At 34.2% G+C, this 24,816-nt stretch overlaps 2 protein-coding genes across 2 annotated transcripts in view; one reads left to right on the forward strand and one right to left on the reverse strand.

Annotated features, from left to right (window-relative positions):
- The window catches only part of LOC117119428 (rab GTPase-binding effector protein 1-like), a 34,447-nt gene extending 11,578 nt beyond the window's left edge, over window positions 1-22,869 (forward strand). Inside the window, exons 5-21 of the mRNA XM_033264249.1 lie at window positions 2,861-2,984; window positions 3,588-3,710; window positions 5,524-5,598; window positions 6,210-6,345; window positions 7,228-7,502; window positions 7,890-8,196; window positions 8,680-8,807; window positions 10,519-10,641; window positions 11,634-11,732; window positions 12,707-12,805; window positions 13,282-13,320; window positions 14,191-14,290; window positions 15,011-15,202; window positions 15,954-16,108; window positions 16,964-17,080; window positions 17,976-18,086; window positions 18,476-22,869. Coding sequence (XP_033120140.1) covers window positions 2,861-2,984; window positions 3,588-3,710; window positions 5,524-5,598; window positions 6,210-6,345; window positions 7,228-7,502; window positions 7,890-8,196; window positions 8,680-8,807; window positions 10,519-10,641; window positions 11,634-11,732; window positions 12,707-12,805; window positions 13,282-13,320; window positions 14,191-14,290; window positions 15,011-15,202; window positions 15,954-16,108; window positions 16,964-17,080; window positions 17,976-18,086; window positions 18,476-18,640 — 2,368 coding nt within the window. The 3' untranslated portion in view covers window positions 18,641-22,869. The remainder of the gene's footprint in view (window positions 1-2,860; window positions 2,985-3,587; window positions 3,711-5,523; window positions 5,599-6,209; window positions 6,346-7,227; window positions 7,503-7,889; window positions 8,197-8,679; window positions 8,808-10,518; window positions 10,642-11,633; window positions 11,733-12,706; window positions 12,806-13,281; window positions 13,321-14,190; window positions 14,291-15,010; window positions 15,203-15,953; window positions 16,109-16,963; window positions 17,081-17,975; window positions 18,087-18,475) is intronic.
- A 477-nt stretch (window positions 22,870-23,346) lies between these two features.
- Window positions 23,347-24,816, reverse strand: part of LOC117119429 — a 24,262-nt gene continuing 22,792 nt past the window's right edge. The window contains exons 15-16 of the mRNA XM_033264250.1: window positions 24,248-24,438; window positions 23,347-23,754 (exon numbers count right to left, since the gene is read on the reverse strand). Of these exons, the coding sequence (XP_033120141.1) occupies window positions 23,717-23,754; window positions 24,248-24,438 (229 nt within the window). The 3' untranslated portion in view covers window positions 23,347-23,716. The remainder of the gene's footprint in view (window positions 23,755-24,247; window positions 24,439-24,816) is intronic.

The following is a 24,816-nucleotide window of genomic DNA, read 5'->3' on the forward strand; positions in this document are numbered from 1 at the left end:
TAATACAAGTAGAACACAATTTGTAGATACCGGGTAGCCACTCCCTGGACATGAATTAACTTTACCAGGATATATATATATATATATATATAAATATAGAATAAAAATTAAATGAACCGCACCTACTTTTATCTACATAAATAAACCATATAAATCATGATGATGAGCTGCAGATATGCAATGAATAAAACATTATGTAGTACTACAGTAACTTACTTTAAAAAGACAAGGGATAAAAATTAAACCAATATTAGTAGACCTAGTGCGGTAATAATACAAATATTAGTAATAAGCAATAATAATGTAATTAATGATACTAAAAAGCGATCGATTGGTTCGAACCAACCAAGCTTGTTGTTGGTTGGTCCAAGGGAAAAAAACGTATGATTTCACTATACAAATGGCTCTCAGATCCATCGGTCTGGACCGGAATCCGGATTGGAAATCGTACAAATTTAATGTGAACATTTCTATTCTTTACCATTGAACACAATCTTTTACTGTTTTTTGTCCGGGCGCCGGACCGGATCCGAGCTTTGATGTGAACGTAGCTTTAGACTTAATTTGTAGCCTTGATGCCCATGACCTTTTTAAAAAAAATTTACAAAATTCATCAAATATTGTGTGCGCTATAATTACTAAATTTTCCGGAAAACATATGTATGATATCAGTACAGTCCCCACCTAACATAAGAAATAAACCAACATCCTAATTTGATCAAAACAGATTCCATAACTCTGAAAGGCCTGAGTCACGAAGCTTATCTACACAAGTATACTGTATGTACGTAATTTGTACTGTGCCTTGCTGTTTTTAATCGTTTTTACTTCCAGAGATCAGAGATTTATTTATATATTTTATGTATCCTTAAATCAGTGGAGAAACTTTATACAGCAATTTAGTTTGCTTTTTGTTTATCCTGTCTCTGATTTTTGGTATTGTTATTTCTGTATGTTTTTTTTTCTGTTTGACAAAATAAATGAAATGAAATGAAAATGAAATTTGAATAATGAATTCTCACATGTGTTACTTTTATAGTGTGACACATTCTCATCCAATATCCTGTAGACCTGTGTTACAGTATTGTAAAATAATTTTTTTGATATTTTAATGGACATAAATAGAAACTCAAAATATGCCATAAATTCTGAGACATTTAAAAGAATAGTACTACGATATGTAATGTAAATCGGCACAAACATTTGTCCTTACTCAAATAATAAATTAGTAATGACGTTTTCATTTTCATTTTCACACGATTTTCCTATCCCGAGCAGGATTCACTTTATAAAAGAAATATAAGAGAAGTTACTTAATAAATGCCTCATCAACCACAATCAATTTTTTCATTTTCATTGTATTGTGAAGAAGTATGAAGCGTGTAAGTGCTCATACTATTAGCAAATTATTCTCATACACGCAGATAATACACGCGCGCAGTAAATATATTGATCACTGAGCAACTAGTCACTGCAACCAGTGTTTGAATATGTATAGCCTCAATATATGTTTAAAACATGGTGACTGACTTAAGTAATTAATTTATTGTCAAGTTATTTCGAACCTTATAGAAAATAGAAGCCTCGGGAGCCATCAAAAATCTCCTTTAGCCTTGCGTTGTTCAGGCAATTATCTTGTTTCTTTTAGTATTCTGTATGCTTGATTATTAACCAAAATCAAGGAAATGACTACACCGCAGAGTTATGAAAGCCTATTGAGATAATTTTATAGGAAATCAGATATTACATACATTATGTATAGACTGTGTACTTTGTATGACTATGTTTCTGCAGTAACTTACAAAAATAATCAGATTAAAATTAAAGAAAACGCCGATGTTGGTACATGCACTTGATTAACATTGAGAGGTGGTGACATTGGTTATGCTACCATATCATATGCATACTGTACTATGCTCTACAGCTGTACCATAATAATATACTGTATATTTGTGCTAGCAAGCACAAACTATGATGTTTTATCTCTAAAGCTACTAGCAGCACCTTGGCTTGATCTCTTTGATTGAATACTTTGATTCTATGCTTCAATTTTTGCTCATATACACATTTTGTGGTTAATACTTGACATGACACAACATCATGTTAAATTTTGTGTGGAGAAACACCTTAATTTCATTTCATTTCTTTAGGCACGAGCGCCAAGGATATACCAATCAGCGAACTTAATCACTATCCTAGGTGGCATATTCTTAAAACAACAGGGGACTGATTGGACCAGTACACTGGGGTAACCCCCCTACTCTTCTCGAAGGATGTACTGGGTTCTTTAAAGTGCACACGGGACAAATGTGTACACTGGGCCTACGGTTTAAAGTCCTTGTTCGAGAAGACGTTCTACCACCCGAACCATTGGCGAACCAGCATTTACCTAAATGAGGGGGGTTGACTGTGTTTCTTCTGGGCATAGGGTTCAGAGAGGACGAGAACTTGAGTATTTAAATATATAACCATATGATACATTTTTCAAAATAAATACAATATTATAATTATCATACAAGAGCTTATTTTAATGGGATGGAAAAAGACTTATCTTTTTAAGATGGTGGAGGTTTTCCTGAATTAAAGTTTGTCAGAACCCCTAAAAATCCCTAAGAAAGGGACTTATAGTTTGGATCATGATATTCAGAAGAAATTGTTTTGGATCCCCTTAAATTTAATTTGTTAGATCAGATTTGTGTGGTTGCTACATTGTATTTTGTATAAAGGACTTGTTTCCAAAATAGAAGTAGATCGGATACATGTGGGACAATATTGTTTTGTTTTTTTATTGCAGTATACATTAGATTATGTACAAATTATTATTATAAGTATATTTAATGAGATTGCATTATCATTGCAGTGAAAAGGGTATATTGAGTGCAGTGACAAAGTCTTTCAAGAGTTTGACGGTGTCAGCCTCTCCGTCAAAGGATGCTGCTGGTACCACCAATGATGATTCCTCTATGGAGTCAAGCATGATCCAGGTTAGTTTGAACACAGATCCTTCTTTCAAGTCTACCTTCTTTATCCCTAAAAGGTATCTTTCATGTTCCCTTAAAAATGAGAATAATAGTGAATGAGTAGAGTATAATAATAATAGGTATATTTATAAAGCAAATAAACAAGGTTTCTAAGTGGTTTTGGCATCACCAACCTATCCAAAAAATAGGTGTGAAAATAAGACGGAACCATGTAGCTCATTTGAAGCCTCCATAATACTTAAATTTTCTTTGTCATATCTCTCTTCCTATTATATATTTGTAAATCATATCAATTTATTATTATTTACTTGCTCTTGATAACCTACAGTATAATACATAAGATGTAATATTTAGCTTTTTAAAATCAAATTTCAAGTAGTTATTTCTGTATTTGTTACGTTAAAAAAAAAAATAGGTTGAATGCCCAATTTATAACAAATTTAGTTTGTTAGACGAACAGTGTCAGAGACACAACAGAAAGCGCAATCAAAATACTGATGTACTTTTTCCCGCATTCTGTTGAACTCTACCTAGATGAGAAATTGGCAATTTCAGTTTAATAGAGAGTTTAATGATTTATACATTTTAATTTCATGATTAAATCAGGCCAGGAAGGACTCGGATATGTTGAAGGCAATCATCATACCACTGGAGGCAGAGATGGAAAATCTTAAAAAGAAATTAAATTCATCTGAAAGGGAAAATAAGCACCTTAAAGATGAACTTGAGGTAAATATCTTTCCACATACTTTATGTGGGTTAGTGGTAAATGCTTTGAGCTAATAGCCTGGTTCACGTCAAACTTTTATCTCGATATAGATCCACTTAACTAGTTAAAAGTTTGACGTGAACCACTCAATTATAGCTAGATAAAGGAATTAAGTCACTTAAGTTAAGTGACTTAACTTTACTAGAATAACGGTAAATTAACTTGCTTAACGGTAAAGTCGGCTCGGATTACAAGGACATGATTACGTAACGTAGGCATCTAAGCCAGCGTTGGTGTATTGTACCACCATTATCATGCTCTGGCTAGCAGCAACGTACTCCAACATTGCTAACAAAAGCATCGAAGTAGTCTCATTAGTCTGGTTTTCAGAAATTATTTGTAATATGGGTAAAAACCCAGCAAACGTCCGTTTTATGAATATTCGATATTACCAATGACCTTTGCCCTTTGCATCATCGACCAAGTAATAACGTTAAAAAGTCAGATTGGTACGTTTTTCAAAGTGATAATGTATATTTTTCTTAATAATAAAATCAGATTTGTTGTATCTATTTATTGACAATTCAATCTTTTCCATTTCTGCTATAATAGTCGCTATTAATTCATTTTCTACGAACCACCACCAACGCCAGTCGTTAAAATGAGCGCACATGTTTACGTTGACGAAACAAAAAAGTGTGGAAGTCAGCAACTTATTTGACACTGCGAAGCTAGATTTTCGCGAGGTGCATGTAAACAACTGGAAAAAAAAAAAAAAAAAGCACGACAGAAAGGTCCATAAAGTATGCAGACGTTTTAATGAAAAATAAAACAATATTTTGTTAAATGGGAGAATGCTAGCGAAAATAATTTGGTTTTTATCGAAGGTAAATATAAGCCAGGGCCTAGTATAGCCTACTACTATTGCGGTAGACCATGCTGCTGCACGGTTGGTTGGTTGGTACAACCTGCTGGTTGCCTATATATCAATGGCAGAGGATAGCTAGGCTAGGTAGTAAAAACTGACACCTGATCTACAGTAGTTTACGAATTTGTCAATTTTTTTAACGAATACCCCTTGGTACTAGAGGTTCATAAAATACAGTAGACGTTATTAAAAAAAAAAAAAAAAGCCTTTCCACCGTGTGACGTCGATGGCCACGAAGCTGGGTGTTTATCTGGTTAAACTTGGCATCGAACGCAACTAGGGATAAATTGTATCATATTTCAAGATTTAGTTAAGTGGCTTAACTTCGACATGAACCAGGCTAATGAGTTTAGATTAGTGGGTTTAATTCTAAATGCTACTTATGCTTTGTGTAATAAACTGTAGTCATTACACTTATAGACTGCTTAACATTCAGTGTCTTTTTTGATATCCATGTTTCACATCTTGACAATGCTCTAATAAAGAACGAAACGTAAAATCAATTACGGCCTCACGTTTGTCATCCTTCGGCCCGAGTCATCATACTCATATAGAAAATGCATATGCTTCTATTGAATTCTACTTAAATGCATTGTTTATTAACTGTAATCATTATGTAGTGCTTAACATTCTGTATCTTTATTGATATCCATGTTTCACATCTTGTGGTATAATGTTGTACTTGTAGTTATAGTAGAAAATGCATATGCTTCTATTATAATTCTGATTATATGTAACATATTGTGGTTTATTGTTTTACTTGCATTAGTAGAATGCATAGTTGTCAAAGTTGTCTTAAAGACAGTCATTTATTGTAAATTCTAGAATTCAGATTTAAAAATGTTCAATTTTTAGATACGTTTCCTAAAGGTTGGTCTTGATAAGTTGTCTTCTCCCTCTTTCAGCAATTGAAACCTGACTCAACAGGTTCAAAATCGTCAAGACAAAGGTCTGGAGCTAATGCCGACTTAGAAGAAAGGGTATGAAATTCATATGAAATTCCATATATTGCAGAACATAACAGAATGTACATATATACATTTTTTTGAGATACAAAAACAGTTACAAATGTGATAGATTATATATTAAAAATAAATTGTATTATATATTTTTTCCTTTCCGATGATCCAAAATACAGTATAAGAAATTGTAATAATAGTACAGTAATAAACTGTAATAATAATTGATCCAGATGATTTCTTTTTAGTGATAGATTAATTTTTTTTTTAATGAAGAAAAAATATACCAATAGCAATTTAAAACATTTGGAATTTTGTTACCAATTGAACAAACCTACTCTGAATTTTAATAATTAAATTCAACATTGAAAGTAAAAAATGTCTACATTAAAATTATGTACAGTAAATTTATTTAGAATGCAATTTTCAATGAGTGTATATTGTAAATGTTTAAATTTCACCTGGTTTCTCTCAGTGTACTGCATCTATATATCATTGAATACATTCAATGCTGGCTTGTGTTATTTTACTCCATCTTGGATGTTTCCACTTGCTGTAGAACACCCCTAACAATATACTACTACTACCGTCTTCTCCTGATGTATAACATTTCATACGTTACGTTTTTTTAGGTCCAGGAACTTATTATAACCTTAGAGAATGAGAAAGCTTCTAGATCAGACCTTGAGATGTACGTTGCGGTACTCAACAAGCAGAAGTCAGTCCTTCAGGAAGAGGTTGATACACAAAGTAAAGAGCTTGTTGATGGTTAGTGTTTATTCATTCTTGTCACATTATTGTATTATATCATTATAGTATAATATATTATTCACTTATATTTTTCATGGACTGTTTGTAACATACTTTTTTCTATACATCATTTTTATTATTTTGTTTTTGATTTATAGTGCATTATTCAAACTTACTACTGTAGTCACTTTAATGGTGTGTGTGATGTGATCTTTTACCTTTTCATTTTACTTTTTTAACTTTTCAGACTACAGTTTAGGTTTTACTCTACAATTATAAGGCTTTTATTTTTAATTTTGTTATCTTTAAATAGTTTGTTTTTCTATTGCTAACTTCATGCTTATATTCTTTAAGGATGTCTTGTGTCCATGCCCCCTCGGGGCAATGTTATGATCTTGCAATTAAAAATAGCGGAAAGTGTAAATCCAGTGGAGGTGCATGATGGGTCATGTGTTATCTTAAGTATGTTATTACTGTACAAAAGTCATAAAAAAAAACACCACACATTTCCTGAACCAAATTCCATGTGGATACTTTATTAGAACATAATTATAGTAAGGCCATATAGGGCATAGGTGCATGCTCCTGCTGTGAGCCTATTTTAATTTTCATATTATCTGCTGTAGCTAATATCAAGTGTTAATTTTTTTTGTTTAGAATTTCAATTTTCACAATTCTCTACACGTGCCTATGAGAATCTGAAAGTTCAACACACATATTAGTTTAATGCACATACTGCATTATTCTGGAATCAAATAGCATGTATGTAAACAGCTTAGAATGCTTAACAAAAAATATGGTTTCTATAGCAGCATAAGCCAGGGACTGTTCCATGTATTGCCGATAAAAAAAAAATGTAAATTATTTTTTTAATTATGCATATCAACATTTCTTTTTCAGTTTGCCAGCGTTTGGAAAAGGAAAAAAATGAACATGATACCTTGAAGCAAACCTGGCAGATGGCAAACGATCAGTTCCTTGAAATGCAACGGCTCCAAATGAACGACATGAGGCGGTTCCAGGCCGTACTGAGCGCGGAGCAACAGCGACAAATACAAGAAATGCAAGAGAAAGACCGAGAAAGAGAGGAGCAGGAACAGAGAATTAAGAATTTACAATCAATGAGGGATAGACATTCTCAGGAAATAGAGGAAATAAAAGCGAAAGAGATGGGGGTGAGTGTCAAAATGTGGTGAAAGATAATTACTTGAAAACAGGGTTGATATGTCTAGGCATTTGGTGTATCTTATGGTGGTTCATTTTGTAAAGTACTAACAAGTTTCTGCTATAAGATTTCAGGTGACAAGAGACATTCTAGAGATACCATTTGTGTACATGGTCAAGCCAAATCAGTCGCTTGTGATCGTCAACTGGAGAAAATTAAGTTTTAAATTACTGTATGTTCAGAAATTTGTGGTCCAACCCAATCTGTCACAGAATGTTTCTATTTTAAAAATATCGGTATATCTGACCAGGGATGTAGAAACTTTTCTCGTCACCTTGCACTAATTTTTGTAACATTGAGACATATTTTTGAATATTATATATTTTATCATTTCAAGGGTGATGGAGATCGAACGTCAAAAAGAGGTGCCAGTTCACCGATCCCAACCCCATCCTCCAACACTCATCATAAGACTCCTGAAATTGGAGGAACGTCAGATGACAGCTTAGCGTATTCAAACAGCGGATCCGAAGGCTCCAGGACGTACAGAAGGAGTATATCGGATGTGTCCGAAATCATGGATACACCATTGTCACATAATCAGGTGGATTTGTCAGACAGTGGTGTGGATGGTATAAATCCTGACACTCAATCTATTGCATCCAGTTACAGCCTTACAGAAGCTCAGGAGAAGGCCATCCTTAGTAAGTATTTAAATCAAGTATTTGTAATGAAATCAGAAAGAACTTTATACCCTTTCACAGTAAAATTCAAATACTGATTTGTTTACTCTTGAATGAGATTATCAAAAAAATATATATATCTATCAATGTGTCTGAACTAATTTTATTAATAAATAAAATTATATTTTATATATATATATTCATAAACAGAAAATCAAGGCTCATTTATCTCATGCAAGCTTGGCTAGATGATGATAACGTATAATCAAGGCTGGAAAAGTGTGCGACCAGCAGTCGGAGGCATCATATAAATGTCCCGGAGACATCTTCTGCAAAAAAAATTCTAAAAAGTAAACTAGGTCTATACAGTGTACACATAACATTAAATGCTGGAAGCATTTTATTGAGACAATTTTCATAGTCAGAGGCACAATTTTTCTAAGCATGTGTATAATAATATTTATAAATGGCATACAATAAATATTGATTTATTTCTTACTACAGGTGAAACCCCAGAGGGTGAAAGAATGCGTTCAGTGGTAGCCAGTGTAACAGCACCCTCTGAGTTCATGAAGGTGTCGTCTGGTCAGCGAATTGTCAGTGAGAAGGAATGGATTCAGATACAAGAGCAGGTAAAGGCCTTCAGAATGTGTCCAGGTAGCGAGCATCCGTATTTAGAAAGGAGGGCCCATATTTGGAAATGGAGGTCCATATTTTGAAATGGAAGGCCATAATTAGAAATGAGGATTGGCTTGGATTTATTTAGTATGATATACACCAAGGATAACCCACAAAAGTCTAAGGATAGATAAATACTTTTGGGGTCCTTCTGGTGGTGAATTTAGCAGTACACCAGAAAGACCCTGTCTTTGGACTTTAGTGACGATATACAGATAGGATGCTTCTGGTGATGAATTTGGCATTACACCAGGAGACGGTCCTCTGCTCTTTATCAAAGATTCTACTGTATTTTCCAGCTGAAACACAATGATAGAACTGGAGACCAAGATATCTATAATGATCTCCATGGTTCAGAGCACACACTCAGTCGCTATCATCTGTTCATCTGGTCTCTTTTGGAAGGGCGCCTAATAAATGATTATTATTATTATTATTATCATTATTATTATTATTATTAACTGAGCTTAGCTACTTTGTAGCCCATATTTGAAAAATGCAGGCTCCTATTTGAAAATGAACATCCATATTTAAAAAGGAACTTGTATTTTGTTCTTTTTTTATGCAACTATTTTCTACAATTACCTGAATGAATGCACTTTAGACCTTTTTATCAAAATACTAGGGGGTAGCAGCTTAGCAGCTTAGCTCAGTTGGCTGAACTGGTGGTAGCCACTGAATGTGCACTGAACCGAATGTGCACATTCATATATAAAAAGAAACTTGTATTTTGTTCTTTTCATTCTGAACTGTGGCGATCTCTAGGCCCTCGGTTCAATTTCACTCGCTGCTCTACTCATATTTCAGCTGGAGGGCTGAAATGCAAGTTACGATAGTGCACAATCTTTTGAATGTGAAGTTTAAGCCTTGATCATGTGTGCATTATGGCCCATGTGCACGTTAAGAATGCAGTGCACTCTTTGGAAAAAAGTTGGGGATTGTCTCCCGGTGTAATGCCAATCTCCCCTCCTGAAAATAAGTCACCTTCAGACTTTCATGGGTTATCCTTGCTGTTTACACTGAATAAATCCATCCATCCATGTTTATAAAAGATAAAAATCTACCATCATGATTTTCAACACTTCTTAATTTCTTGAGTCTGAATTGTTATATACATTCCTTATTGAAAGTTGAAACTAGTAGCCTATTAATCATTAACACTCTGACTGCCAGGGGTTTGAAAAATAGTCAGACTTTCTAGCAAATTTTAATACTTTTCCGAAGCTCATTGAGAGTGCGTATGTGATCTGATTGACATATAGTGAATAAAGAACTACAAAAATTTTAGCTTTACAATGGTACCAAATACTTTATTCGAATCACAATCTATGACCCGTAACAGTAAAATGAAAATGAGTCACTTTTGGAGAATTACGCAATTTCGCACAACGAAGCTGAGATAATCCCGATTTTGTGAAAGTAAATCAACACCTCTCTATGCTAATGTAAACAAAGAAATAGTGAAATACTTACGGTCCAGGCTGAATAGTGTTCAGATGTCGGTAATTACCCCATCTATCGGATTCTGTAAAAAAACCTGGAACACGTAGATCTCCATGTTCTGCTGTCAAGCGTTGCGTTCCCAAACACAGAGATATCCGTGTTTGGCGGGCATAGTGTTAATCATTAAAAATAACTCAATTGTTTGATTTGTATCACCTTCAGATTAGACAGTCTCGAGAAAAACTTGGGCGACCATGTGACATGTGTGTAAACTATGAGCAACAGTTGCAGAAAGTTCAGTCAACAGAGATTGCATTTAGAGAACAAGTTGCTGCCTTACAGATGGTGAGCGTTAGGTGTTTCTTTAAGCCTTGTGTACGCTGCATTTGCGAAGCAGACCACTCTGTGACAAGTGCATCTGCACTTCGTGCAAATGTTTGCTTGATGCTTGAATACTGACCATTGGTGGTAGTCTTTGTAAACGATCTGTTGTGCTGTTTATTATTTATATTGTCTATGCAGATTGTTGTACACTTGCCATAAATATTAATATGCACATAAATTGGAACAATTGCAAATTAGTTGGTACAGGATTTTTGCAAACGTTTCATTTAATTACCATTACCAGTTCTTCTTTAAACATTCTGTTCCAGTTTGCTTTAAGAGAACTTAGACAGTCTGACTCAAAATTAATTGTGTTACTTGCATTCAAAATGTGTTTGTCACTACCATAGAGGTATAATAAGAATAGCGATAAATGTGTTGTATTCGATGTTTGAAATACGCAGAGCTGTGTGCGTGTTCCGTACAATATGGCTGCCGTAGATTCAGCCAATCATAATATATGCTAAGCATTGTTTCAATGTCACCCTTAATGTAACTTTAAAGTTTCGAATACAGCTGCGTTGAAACTTGAGTGTTGCGGTCTAGCGTACACCATTTCAATTTTCATTCCTCGGTACTTTATTTTTAATCCGGTACTCCACTTGGCTTCTTTTTGGCTTTTGATAGTTTAATGATTTAATAATATTAAAAATAATGATTAATGAAATAACAGTTAGTCAGCAGTCTTATTTATTTGTAATAAGCACACTAAGTCTGAAGGTGGTGCATTCATACGGCAGCCATCTTGGATGGTACACATACACAACTCTGCATTGCTTCGTCGCCTACTCTGCACTCTAGTTGTTTAATAGCTCTATTCTCAGTGCAATGATATTGTGGACATTTTAGTGATATTACTTCATTAATTTAATTCAATAAATGAGTATAAGTGATAATAGTTTTGCTATCAGATTAAGTTAACAGTTAATTATAATAGTTTCACTTTTCTTTAGGATGTAAGGCAACAACAAGAAAAGGTGAAGAAAGAGATGAGACAAAGATCTGAATTAGAAGAATGTCTGAAGAATGCTGCTGAGGATGCTCAGAGACAGGTCAGTCCTAAAGAGGGCAGCATATCTCAGTTGGTTAAACTGTCGATGTTTAACTACCACTTATGTGGTGCTTGGGTATTTTGCTTGATTTTGATTTTCTTTATGGTAGTGAATTGTTTTAAAATATTTCAAAGCCCATCTGTAAATCGTCAGTCACGTCGCGAAACACAATCAAACTAGATTGTGTTTGTTCATGAAATCACAGAAGCGCGTCAAAACAAGCGCGTATTGGTTGTCAAGCACTTTTGTATTCTTTACCACACAAAAAGTCTGTAACTACAACAGTGCATATTTTGACACGCTTTCTTGATTTCATGAACTAACACAATCTACTTTGATTGTGTTAGTTCCTGATGTGAATGACGAATTAATGCATGAGACAAAGTACATTCAAATTAACCCTTTCCAGTTCTATGGCGTCGCGACGCTGCGCCTTTGACCATACTTTATAGCGAGGGGCGTTGTACATACACCCTGTATAGATTTATAATTTTTTTGTAGCTAGGCTGCCCTCTATAGGATTGTTTGAGAGTGATGTAGGAGTATTTCTGTAGAGGGCCTCCTGGATTCAGACCAAATAAAATGCCTGTGCCGAGTAAAAACCAGACACTTAGTGTAGATGATGTAATTTCTCAGCTTTGGTACAGCCTCAGGCAATGGTAATGGGGACTGGAAAGGGTTAAATTAGTGTTAAAATATTTAAAGAGAAAAATCAAACAATTTTCTAATGTGGCTCTTGTACATGGCAACCAATTGCTGGGTGGATATTTTTCAAGAATTTCTTATGAATCTAGTCTGTTGTGGTAGACTTTGTTTGACACAAAATTAAAGAGAGATGGAATAATAAGGGAGGGTGCATCATTATACAAGTACAATTTTGGTGAATTGTACAAAAATTGAATGAAAAAAAAAAGACGAAGACATACCAATAGATTTATTTTTGTACAATTCATATTGTTTATATGTTTTAACAGATACGCACCTTAACCGCCAAGAATAAAGAGTCTGAGGATTTCCTGTGTCTACTACGTCAGGACTACTTACGCAATAGTAACGAATTACACGATCAACTGGTAATTACCCTTCTTTAATATCTACCAAGTTAGGTCAAGTTTGTGTTCTTCGGAGTAGTTGGCACAGACTTTTATTAGCCAAAACTAGATAAAATGAGGACAGATGAAAATGCGCCGGTTTACTGGCTGCAGAGGACATAAATTGACCCTCAAGTGCAACATCTAGTCCCGAGCACATAAAGACCTCATTTATTTGCGCTATATAAATCCATCTATTATTATTTATTTTATTTTATTAAAAAGAAAGCAACTATGGTATTACATACTTGACTAAAAATTGTATTTGTCCAAGGAGTATACCAGTTTGGTCTCATAGTTCACTTGAGAGTAATTAGAGGGTCTTAGGTTTAATGAGAAATAATAAAAAGGTTTCATAAAAAAAAAAGTAGATAGTATCACTGATACCAAATTTAATAACATGCAAAGAAAAATAGCTTAATAACATGCAACTATTTTATATATTTTTTTTTCTTAAGCAAATGTTTATTCAATCAAGGGAACAAGTGTATGAAGAGGTAAGTGCAAATGGTCACATAGTTAATAATGAATAAAACTCTTGAAAACAACATTTACCTTAACAATGGCTTTGGTATTTAATCTAGGTATAGTAAGTATGTAAAAGGTATAAATTATCTTTCATTATTGCAAATGAGTGGATTAATGTGAAATGGTAACAATAATTATTACAGTAACATCTCCTAATTACGAACCTCCCATTTACAAACTCTCGATTTTACGAACCCAATTTGTGGCAATGACGTCATTACAAACGATCATTTTTAACTACAATAACACTTAAAATTGTATTTAAAAACCTTCAAAAATAATATAAAATGTTACATCTAAGAAAGAAAGCATTTAAACCAATAAAATGACATAAAACTAAGTTTAAACAAGAAATATAAATCGTTTTCAGCCAAGATATATTCTATTTACAGTAGGAATAGAGAACCTCACATTTTGTATTGAGGGCACTATTTGAATGGATTTGTAATCATTATGAAGAGAATAATAACACTCATTTTGGCCAATAATGGTAATGTTTTCATTCGGAAATCACTTCAAATGAATACTTTACAGTGAGTACAGATAATTTTGACTTCTGTACAGTATCATTTTGTTGTAGACAAAGTCATATTTTGTGACAAAGTTTGCTCCCATGGCAAAGCTACAGTATATCCTACTGGCCCTGAAGTGTGTAGCCCTGTAGCATATGCCTAGGCTGAAGTGTGTAGCCCTGTAGCATATGCCTAGGCCCATCCTTACCGCACCGGATTACGAAACTTCTCATTTACTTCTCATTCTGTTTAGACAGAGGCGTATGTAATTGGGAGATGTTACTGTATTGATATTTATTTGAATAAACATTGGTAAAATTTTTGCAGGTTACAAAGCTTCAAGAGGAGAATAAAAACCTTATAGGGAAGCGAGCTATACATACATCAATTGCCAATAAAGATGGCTTTCAAATGCCAGACACAAAAGAATCACACACCAAACTGGAAAAATGTGAAGATTCTAAACAAAGTACAACACTGGAAAGCCAGAAAAGAAGCAGTTTGGATTCACAAAATGGAAAATAATGTTAACTGGGATGAGGGAGGCCATGAACTAAGTCATGTTTACGATGACCTATTATTCAAACAGAGCACACAAGGGAGGCACAGGGTTGAAACTTGTGATGGCGCACTCACAAATCGAAGCGTGAACGACCCAATACAACCTAGGGTCCATTAGCCTGAAGAAAGTGACCGAAGTAGTTGCTGAAACCGTTGCTAAGGTAAGCAACTAATTGGTTCAACAAAACAAATAATTCTATAGGATATCCAAGTTGTATGTCATGACAAAATGTTGCCCTTGAAGCTGGGTTTATGTGGCAAGGCTAAGCCCTGTATAGCATAGAGCCTTACCTCTGACATGCTACATGATCAAGTTTTCTGAATTACACATTTCTCAATTTTAATGCTGTTTGGATGTAGGGTTCCTTATTAAGTCAGGCTAATTAATTTTTCCAAAATGCTGCTGATTTCTATTCCTTTTAGTTGCATACTGTATAAAATACAGCTACCTGTACTAAATTATTTCATTCGTTCGTTCATTGTGGAAAGTAGTTTATACATTTTATTTTGATACTATAGCAGTAAGTATAACAATCAGGGACCTCATTCACTTCACTAATTTTATTCTTATTCTGTTTTATTTTATAGGAATGTCAGGAGATGTTGACAAGGTACAGAGAAGATATGATCAACATCCAGGTATCAATTGACCACGAAAATCAAAAACTTACAAATGAGATTTCATTTTTAAAGAATCAACTGGAGAGTGAGCAACACACTCGAATGTCGCTGGATCAAACTTACCAGCAAGAACTAGAAGAATATAAAGATGATCATGGTAAAAATAATTACATTAGTGTATTTGTTTTTATTGTTTTATTTTTCTATTTGCGCATAACATGGAAAATAATGATGAAAATAGACTTTTCGTCTGGTTCTTTGGATAGTTTTGCCAAGGTCAAATAAAAAGATGTGTGAACACGTGTTGGTGGGAAGTGCACATGTTCCTGGCCCTGGAAACATCAATTCTTGTTGTTATGAATGTTGTCAGAACCTGTTACTAGGGAGCTTTCAATTGCACGACGATGGTAGGACTTAGAACGTAGAACGTAATGACGTCATTAAAAGTCATCTGCGCATGCGAGAACGTTAAGGTCATCTCGTCGAGTAGATTCTGAACGCAATTTGGCCAAATCTACGTATGCAGAGAAGGTAGGACGTCATGTAGGACGATCACGCATGAGTGATTCCGTTTTAGCGTCGAGTCGTCGCACAAATCGAATGCTCCCTATTACTTGAGCTAAATGAGACCATTGATTCCTTTATGATTGTTTTTTTTTATGTAATATGTACGGGGTTATTGTGACTCTGCATCCTTCATAATTGTATTAATAATATTATTTTATTTGTATATAATATTAATTTTAAGTCGCTTATACAAAGACGCAACCAACTTTCTATAACATTGAGACAATTCATTTACCTCACACAGAGCATGTCCAGAGGAATAAATCTAGGGCAGAAAAAGTAATATAAATCACTTATTTTGGTGCATGATTTAAAATGTTTATTTTGATTGTAATTTGCAGTTAAGATACGCAGTATTAAAGATGAATTAAATAGAACAACCACAAGTCTACAAGAATTAGAAAAGGAACACAAGTCGTTGATCGAAAACTCACAAAGAAATGAACAACTTACAGAATCATTGAAACAAGAGAATAAACAACTTCAAGAAATTAAGGTAACTACTAACAGCAGTACAAAGTTGTACCTTTTAGAGTTTTGGTTCAAACAGCTCGTAGCTTTCACTGTTAACGTACCAAATTCATTCAGTTATCTGGCAACAGTGATTAGTCACATGATTACACAAATGAGCAATCACATTTCATCAGATGACTGAAGATAGCTGGGGGTGGGGGGAAGGGTTGTATCGAGTGTCTCTGTTCAGGGTTGGTGTCTGTGTTAAGGTTTCTATGTTTTCCCTTAATTTTTTCTTTTCCAGAGTGTGTTTTTTATCCTTATAATTGTGCAAATCAATAATTGAATTGTAAAGAGTATATCTATTAAAAGTGAATTTCAAGTATGATCATAGTAATATGACATCATATCATATACTCGCATATAAAGCCACCCACGTATAAGACGACCGACTCCCCCCCCCCCCAAGCTCCCCCACCCAAGTTTGAGAAGATTTTTGGATGATTTTTGTGTGTTGTTTTTATCGTCGAAATTTCTAATTTTTTTCTGCCTTTTATGGTCTTGATACTGCATCTAGCTGCCTAAAATTGGAGCCAAATGCAAGGTTAATCTTCCAAATACTGTAATACCATTTTTTGTGTTCTTAAATGTTCATCAAAATCTTATTGCCCTTTATTTAAAATTGTGTTCATTCATACTAACATTTAGTAGCTTCATTGCAGTGTTACGGACGATCCATGCATAAGATGAACATGATTTAAAAAATCAAAAATTTGTATGTTGTGCGTATAAGATGACCCCCTGTTTTTAGATCGTAATTTACTATTTTAGGCCTCGTCTTATACGCGAGTATATATGGTATGATATGTATCATTATAATATATTTTGTTTTATTCAGATAAACCTTGAGAGTAATTTACGGCAGAGTAAACTGAAGACACATGATCTCCAGCAAATACTCGATAACAGTGAGGCAGTGCAACATGACCTTGTTAAGTTATCACAAACATTGCAGGTAATTTTATTTTTTATTAATTATGATGGTACTCAATGTTGCTGTATTGTGTATACAGTGGATTAGGATACAGTTATGTATGATATTATTGTAGACAATTTATGTCAATTATGATGAAAAGTTGATGCAGAAATTGGGGATACAGATGTGTTGAAGACAATGATGTAGATATAGACTATGGTCTCACACACACACCATGTAATGTTTAGCAGGATTGAGATTAACAACATACATGCTCACCGTTGCATTCATACAAGAAAATCCCCGACCAGGTATCAAGAAGATGATGGTGTGGTCACTGGCCTATAGGAAATTGGAAATGTGTACGTCTGATTGGTTAATGATAGAAATGAGGTCAACTTGCTAACCGCTAATGTTCGCTAACCGATAGTGTATCCACTTCCTTTGAACGGTTAGAGCTAGCCAAATAGGCATTCTCATATGTGTGCTAACTTTTTGGGCTAACGGTTAGCTCCCGACCTGGGTATTAAGGCTCTAGTGTGAACCTATCCATGAAGAATGATGAGGGTGTAGACAAAGGGGATTCAGATTATGATGAAGATGATGATAGTAGTGATGACAAAGATGATGGCAAAGATGATAATGTAGACATGAGGATACAGATGTGATGTTGGTATAAATGCAGAGTATGAAGATGATAGTAATGATAATGATGATGATTGTAACAAAGATAATAATTATGACACTAAATATGCTCATGATGATTTATCATTATGATTCTTACAGAAATATTTTCTCATTAATATGTAAGTCAAATTATGGCATGTGTTACACAAAATGTAATAACAAATGTTTTGTCAAAGTGAATATATTATTATCGCTATGTCATTATCATCATTATAGTAATTTTGTAAACTTGACTTCTTTTTTCAAGGTGCAATTAGAAAATGTTCGTCAAACTGATAATGAAGTGCGATGGGAACATGAGGATGATGTTGAAAATTGTCATAGATGTAAACAGCATCTAAAAGATAAAAAGAAGAAGGTGAGATTCAAACCATATCAATTTATACATTAGTATGAAAGTGAAATAAAATATAGATTTATAAACAAAAAAAAAATACTATAGTATAGGAGAAAAATGTTCAACAAGAAACAATATTAAGTAATTAGTATAATTATAGTTAAATGTGCAGCCTTCATTGTTGCATAATTGTTTTTTGTTATAATGTCTGTGCAGATTATCAAATTTTCTTTGACAAAAAACTAGAGTATGTTAATATATGATGTGCCTATATATATGGATTTTATGTGATGTCATCATGACCATATTTAGGCATGTCACATGGTTTGTCAAATAAATAGTCTGGCCAGGGCTTTGGCTAGTTGCTGTATGCTTTTTAAATTCTAATTTGATACCACTTCACCTTCCAGCATCATTGTATGCACTGTTGTAAAATCTTCTGCATTGACTGCCTGAGCAAGTCGGTTGAAAGTGGTCCGCGACGACGCAAGATGCAAGTCTGTGACGTATGCCACACGCTGCTCGTCAACGAGTCTGCTCCATACTTCAGCAAGGAAGCACCAGATACGTCTTAATATCAGGTGCAAGAAATGTAAGCGATTCATGTGGACCAGAATGTAGCAACGCTTCATTAGTGGAGGAAGCATGTTTGAAGCAGAATGTAGCATCACCTCAGTAATGGAAATATCTTGTGGGTGGAGCAAAATGTAGCAGGAACTGCACTAATGGAGATATCATGTTTGTAGTAGGAATTCAGCATGTCACAATGATATATTATCTACCAATCTGTTGTATGGCAATTAATTAGCAATGCTAGTGCTCAATCCAACAATTGTAGAATGTGAAAGTTTGCTTATTTTTTTAGCTTTTTTTCAAAACAAAGTCATTTAACTTTCAGTTATTTTTTTGAATAAACATTATTTCTGTACGTAATTTTCAATCTGTAAACTGGTTATTGATAATATAAATTATAGATAAAGAAACAGGTTCCGAAATATTTGTGCACAAAATGGAACATCCGTACAAACAAACAAATTGAATATATTTGAATAATCTATTACAGCATACATGACATATAACCCTTCAGCGAAACCATATCATATTTTAGAGGGTGCTTTAATGTTTTTTTGTTATCCAACAGTGTGTGAATTACAACTTACAATATTGACTAATCTTTAAGGTTTAGTTTATTTTCCAATACAAAGTAATGGAAAGGAAATTTTTTTTCCCAGGTTCAAGAACTAAAAATACAGTATTACTCATCAAAGGTTGTAAGAAAATAACTATACTTAAGCTTTGTACATATAACAAAAAGGTAATTTGTTATAGAGAAATACTAAGGCGTAACAATAGTAGATCCAGGAATTTGAAATTGAGGGGCCCAGAAAGACAAGATGGCAGGTTGCGACTACCTCAGCCCCACCATGGTTTAGGCTGTCTCAAACTAAAATTTGATTGTAATTTTCTTTATTTTTTTTTGTTTTCAAAAACTTAGGGGAGTAGTTCCCCCTCTGTGCTCAATACTTTATGTGGCTCATGTTTTAGAAAATATACTGATATTCGCAAGATTTGACCACAGGACTGTTGATCTTATATTATTGAACCTGTTTCTTTATGTATAATCAAATATATAATTCCTTCTAGATCCATCAAACAAAATTAAATTACATAGCACTGTGTTTCACTATAATTGATGATTGTTTATATTTCTCCATGTTGTTTTGGTTAGTATGGGTATTATGCTAATTATATACACCAGTTACACAATTAAATTATTTTTTATAACAGTACATAACTTCAATTGGTTGGCCAATCATGTTGCCTCACCACCCACAGAGAATTTTATATGTCAAATGAGCATTTAGCTTTGGTAATAGGTCCATCTTCCAGTTCAGTCTCAAGGTACGGTATTTTGTGTTGAGTAAACCCAGGCACTCGCTACGTCGTACTTGTGAGCGCTACATCATGCAACGCTGTCTGCTGTTTGTCGGTTGCAGTCTGAACGGATCATTAAAAACGATCGCTGTGTGTGCGTGGTGGCACTGTGTTCTCCATAGAATTGCACTGGCCTACGACCATCGAGGCGCAGTTGGTTCCCGGCTTAACTGAACTTAATAAAATTATTGAATGTTTTATTTACTTGCATTTGTTAAAGATATACCACCATCTAAATACAACACATTAGTTGAAATATTAAAAAAAGAAATTTAATTTCTTAATTTTTATATTTCAATATACTATTAGCTGTCAAGTGAAAATTAGAATAGAAAATTTTCTTTCTATGTCCTAAAATTTTTCACTTTAGTCTGTGCAATATACTGTAAACTTTCTGGCAGCAATTTTTGACATTTTTTTAGTAAAACATTGAAAACTTTTTTGTTTTGTTGACTTACTGATAGTTGGTAAATTATGCAGAGAAAAGTTTGGATAGGGGCACGTAGCGGGCAGGGGTCGTCTTTGAGATTTTCGTTTAGAAATGCTTTACCATAGACACTGGTTCATGGAATTTAAATCGAAAATTAGCATGTTTTGGAGTAAGCCTATGGTACATGTACCATGCCTCTCTTTTTCCTTTCTTTTCTTCTCTCTTTTCCCCTTTTTTTGGATTCATACCTCACATGCCTCCCCCTATATCTGACCCTGCTTATATTTTTTCTTTTAAATGGGTGATGGTTTCCCCTTTAATTTTATGGGTGGTAGTATATTAGCTTTCAATTTAAAAATCAGTCTGAGAAAACACTTTCTTCTCTTGAAAATAAAACTGCTGCTAATAAATCAGTTCATGGATTCTTAATTTGAAATGTCTTAAGTGAGTTTTTCAGACTCTCCCACCTGACACCTCCAAATTTTGTCACAGACCAAGTCAGATAGGCAAAGAGTACATTAAGGCAAGCTGAAATATTTGAGTATGGACACTACATTTTTGTCTTACATCATATACATTGTAATAGGCATAAACATTTTTTTTTTAAATTCAGAAAAGTTTTTAACAGTAGTAGGGGTCCCAAGTTGGAAGACGTCACTTCCAGGAGATTTGGTTAAATTAGTTTTAATATTTATATAGGCTCTGGATAAAAAATTTAAAACTTACTAACCTTTCAGCTGTGCTACAGACCACTTGGAAAAATCGAAGGGTCAAAGGGTATCCGGAATCACCGAGGTCAAGTGACCTGCCCCTCTCCCCCCCCCCCACCATCCGACGGCCTTCTCAGGATATTGTTCCACACATTGGGAAAGTTGTGTCTCCCACCATTCGCATTGAACGTAGGGCTGTGTTGCCAGATGTATACGGCTTCCTTTATGCCTCTTACAAAAAATGTTGGTTCGACGGTAAGAATCTCTGTATTACATTTAATATTATTTTACTGCGCAGGAGATGATTAAAGAAGTAGTAAGATGCAGATATTGTATACATTTTCGGGAAATTCTTGCTTGCTTGCGGAAGGCCGTCCCTAATTCTGTGGGACTCCTATAACTGACTGGAGACTTGAGACCCCTGCTGCAGTGTTCGTGTCTTTCTAGAAACAATCATATAATGCTTCTCTATGGTGCTTACCATTTAGGTTGTTTTGTTATTACATGATCCTTTTGTTTATAGTAATCATTTTAGATTATACTGTGTAATGCCTCTCCTTCTTCCTAGGTAAATGACTGTGTTTTTCACTTTTGGGTATAATGCAGATTTACCTTAACAACTACACCAATAGTCATAAGCAGGCGTAAGGCAATGTTCGCCAAACAACTCAAACTGATGATCTAGGTATATGCATTGGTTTCTTTCTAACCATGTTGTTAATCTTGTAGTTCCAATTGCACATATGCAAGTTAAAGGTCAAAGCTATTAACAAATAATCTAGCCTATCACAGTGCAGGTATTGAATGAATGTTTATGTTGTATAATAATTTGTTTTATTATTTTTCTTGACCTTTGGCATATGTATGTACTACAAGATGTCTTATTGTTTTTTGTGTTGAAGTGATATAAATTTATATCTTCCTTTATGATTTATAAATTATATGTTAGCTTGGTATTTTATAAATAATTAAACTAACAATTATTTATTCATTACGTTAATTCATTAAGTTAATTTACAATTACTAATTTTATCAGAGTAATTCAAGTTTCAAATCTGTTATATGCGAGCACGATGTTACATATTAAGAAAATAATTGCTTGCTTTAGTATTTTTAATCTTATTTAACTTAATTGGACAGTAAGTGAATGATCATTTTTAAAAATAATTTTATTAATTTATTACGTTCATCAAGATAATGTCGGTAATGACAATTCTCCTAATCAATGCCTTTGTGAGCAAGTAATGATGAGTCACCGGGTTATGGTGGCAGTGTTAAGTTTGACATCATCTTCGCGCTTGTACTAACATACGTCATAGTTCACGTCATAGTCGCGTTAAATTCTACCAATTGACTGGTGCCTACACAAAAATAAAACAACACCTACGGAATGCTCTTCAATCAACCTCAAAATGCACCTAAAGACTCTTCTTATCCTGCTTGGTTTGTCATTTTCATTCTTTGTATGGGAATTTTCGCTGCCTATCTTCCAAGAGATGCTTTTAAGAACTGTAGGCATACGATGAATACTGGTCAAAAATGAAGACGTGATAACGTCAATTTTGGCATGCATACTGACGTAATAATGGCATCACAATTGGGAGTACAGTAGTTTTATGTATTATGTTGCCACTGTGAATATACATGATAAATATACTATTTATGAAGTTGATTGTGAATGTAAGTCTTAAATGAAATTATTATTATTAAATCATAATTAAAGATTGTATTTTTTTTCCACGTTTGAGTTACTGTAATTGTTTTTTTTTTTTTATTACCATTTCAATCAACTTCGCTTGATTATCTACATCCATTTGTACATCAGCATCAACATCATCATTATTACCATCATATAATCATCCTCCTCACATCATCATCATCGTCATCACCACCACCATTGTTGTAATCATGGTCGTCAGTGGTTATCTTCACCATTGTGTCAGTGGTAAATAGACCAAATCTTGCTGTAAAATCCTGCTTTATTTTATTTCCTCCAACTTTTATCTTTAAAAGCTATTTTTAAATGGCTCCTTAAAGCCACATTTACACTAGGCACGATACAGATGCGCGCAGTAATACAAACTACGCGATGGTATGTCGTCGTGTCGTTATCGTGTCTAGTGTAAATCTACGTAGCTTTAGGGAGTAAAATTATACTTGACCGAAGACACACTGACCGTTGCACATTCATCACTCTCTTATGTACAGTATGTATCTACTGGGTGGACGCCCCAATCATCTCCCACTAAAAATTGTCAAAGCAAAAACCTGAAAGAAAATAAGGATAAGAACCAAACACATAAAAATATTATCTGCAATTAAATTCATTGAAAGACCATGTGTATTATTACATTAAAAAATAAATCTATAAGATATTTTGCGTTTTGTTGAATTGCTAAGTAAGCCGCCAAATAGAACGATGCACATACGCGCACATCGTAGTAGATGCTTTTTAGCGTACAGTACATACTTCCAGTTGAGATTTTAGACTAGATTTTAACAATATCTACTAGAATAATATTGGCATACCATATCTTAACCACCAAGAATAGCAAACCCGTCGTCATCTAATCGTTTTACTCATAATTACCATCAATAAGCAGCTTGATGATGCCTGAAAAGATCAAACAATTCGTATTACAGTATAAGTTTTGTTAGTTAAAACCAAACTTAAAAACCAGATCTTTCAAGCCAAACTTAGTTCTTGTAATAGCATTGAATATATAAGCCTAACCTTCCAAACAGAAAAGAAACGAAACAATATTTTTGTTTTCATAGTGTGAACGACCTTGTGAACACTTAAGGTATAGTTTATGGGTGTGGCTAATTTAAACAACTGTACAATATGCTTTGATGGTTATATCAATACAATTAGTTACCCTCATCTGGCTTTCTTTAATTGTGAAGCTCCCACAACTGACGTCATTACAATATTTTATTCTTGTTTTTATAACATTTAATACAGTATTATGCATTCTTTTTTAGTTGGAAATGCACTCTCATTCCTGGTGTTGCAGTGCACGTAGCAACATTTAGGTGTGTGCGCAGCAGGGTAAAAACGACCACAATAATAACCTGTGTTCTCAATACAAAAGTATGTACAGTACCTGCAACTGACGACTGAAAGCCAGCATTGTAGTCACATGTTACTTCATTTTGTATGTAATCTGTTCTGTCGTTCTCAAAGTTGTCACTCTGGTCCGGTCCACCAACTAATGCTCCATATAGTATTTGTGGATTTGGTCCGTTGTAGTTAAATTCATTCCAACCACACGAAGCTGGCAGATCTGGGCAAGAACTGCAAATAAGATTTCAGGAGAAAATTACATTTCTATGTCCATTTTTGAATAATCTGACCTGAGAAACCGACTAATATGAGGAAACTGTTTCATCATTTTTAGCTCTGCAATTGTACGTAGACTACGTTCTTCCGGGGACGTGTTGGTTCTAAAATCCAAAATATTGGAACAGTGGGGTCCGGCGTATGGATTTATAAGTCTAGTATCATTATTTGCGCAAAGTGTTTTTTAAAGGGATAAATTAGTTGTCTGAGCTCACAGAATCAAAATCTTTCATATACCGTCAAACCTCGAATTGAAGCCCTGGGCTTCTTTTTTTGCCAACTTTGGATGGGCTTTTTTTCGAGATTGGCCACTTTTCGAAATGGGCTTCGTTT

This window comes from Anneissia japonica, unplaced genomic scaffold, assembly GCF_011630105.1.
Source record: "Anneissia japonica isolate Jap-2015-1 unplaced genomic scaffold, ASM1163010v1 scaffold11229_len202898_cov190, whole genome shotgun sequence".
In the NCBI taxonomy this organism is placed as follows: Eukaryota; Metazoa; Echinodermata; class Crinoidea; order Comatulida; family Comatulidae; genus Anneissia; species Anneissia japonica.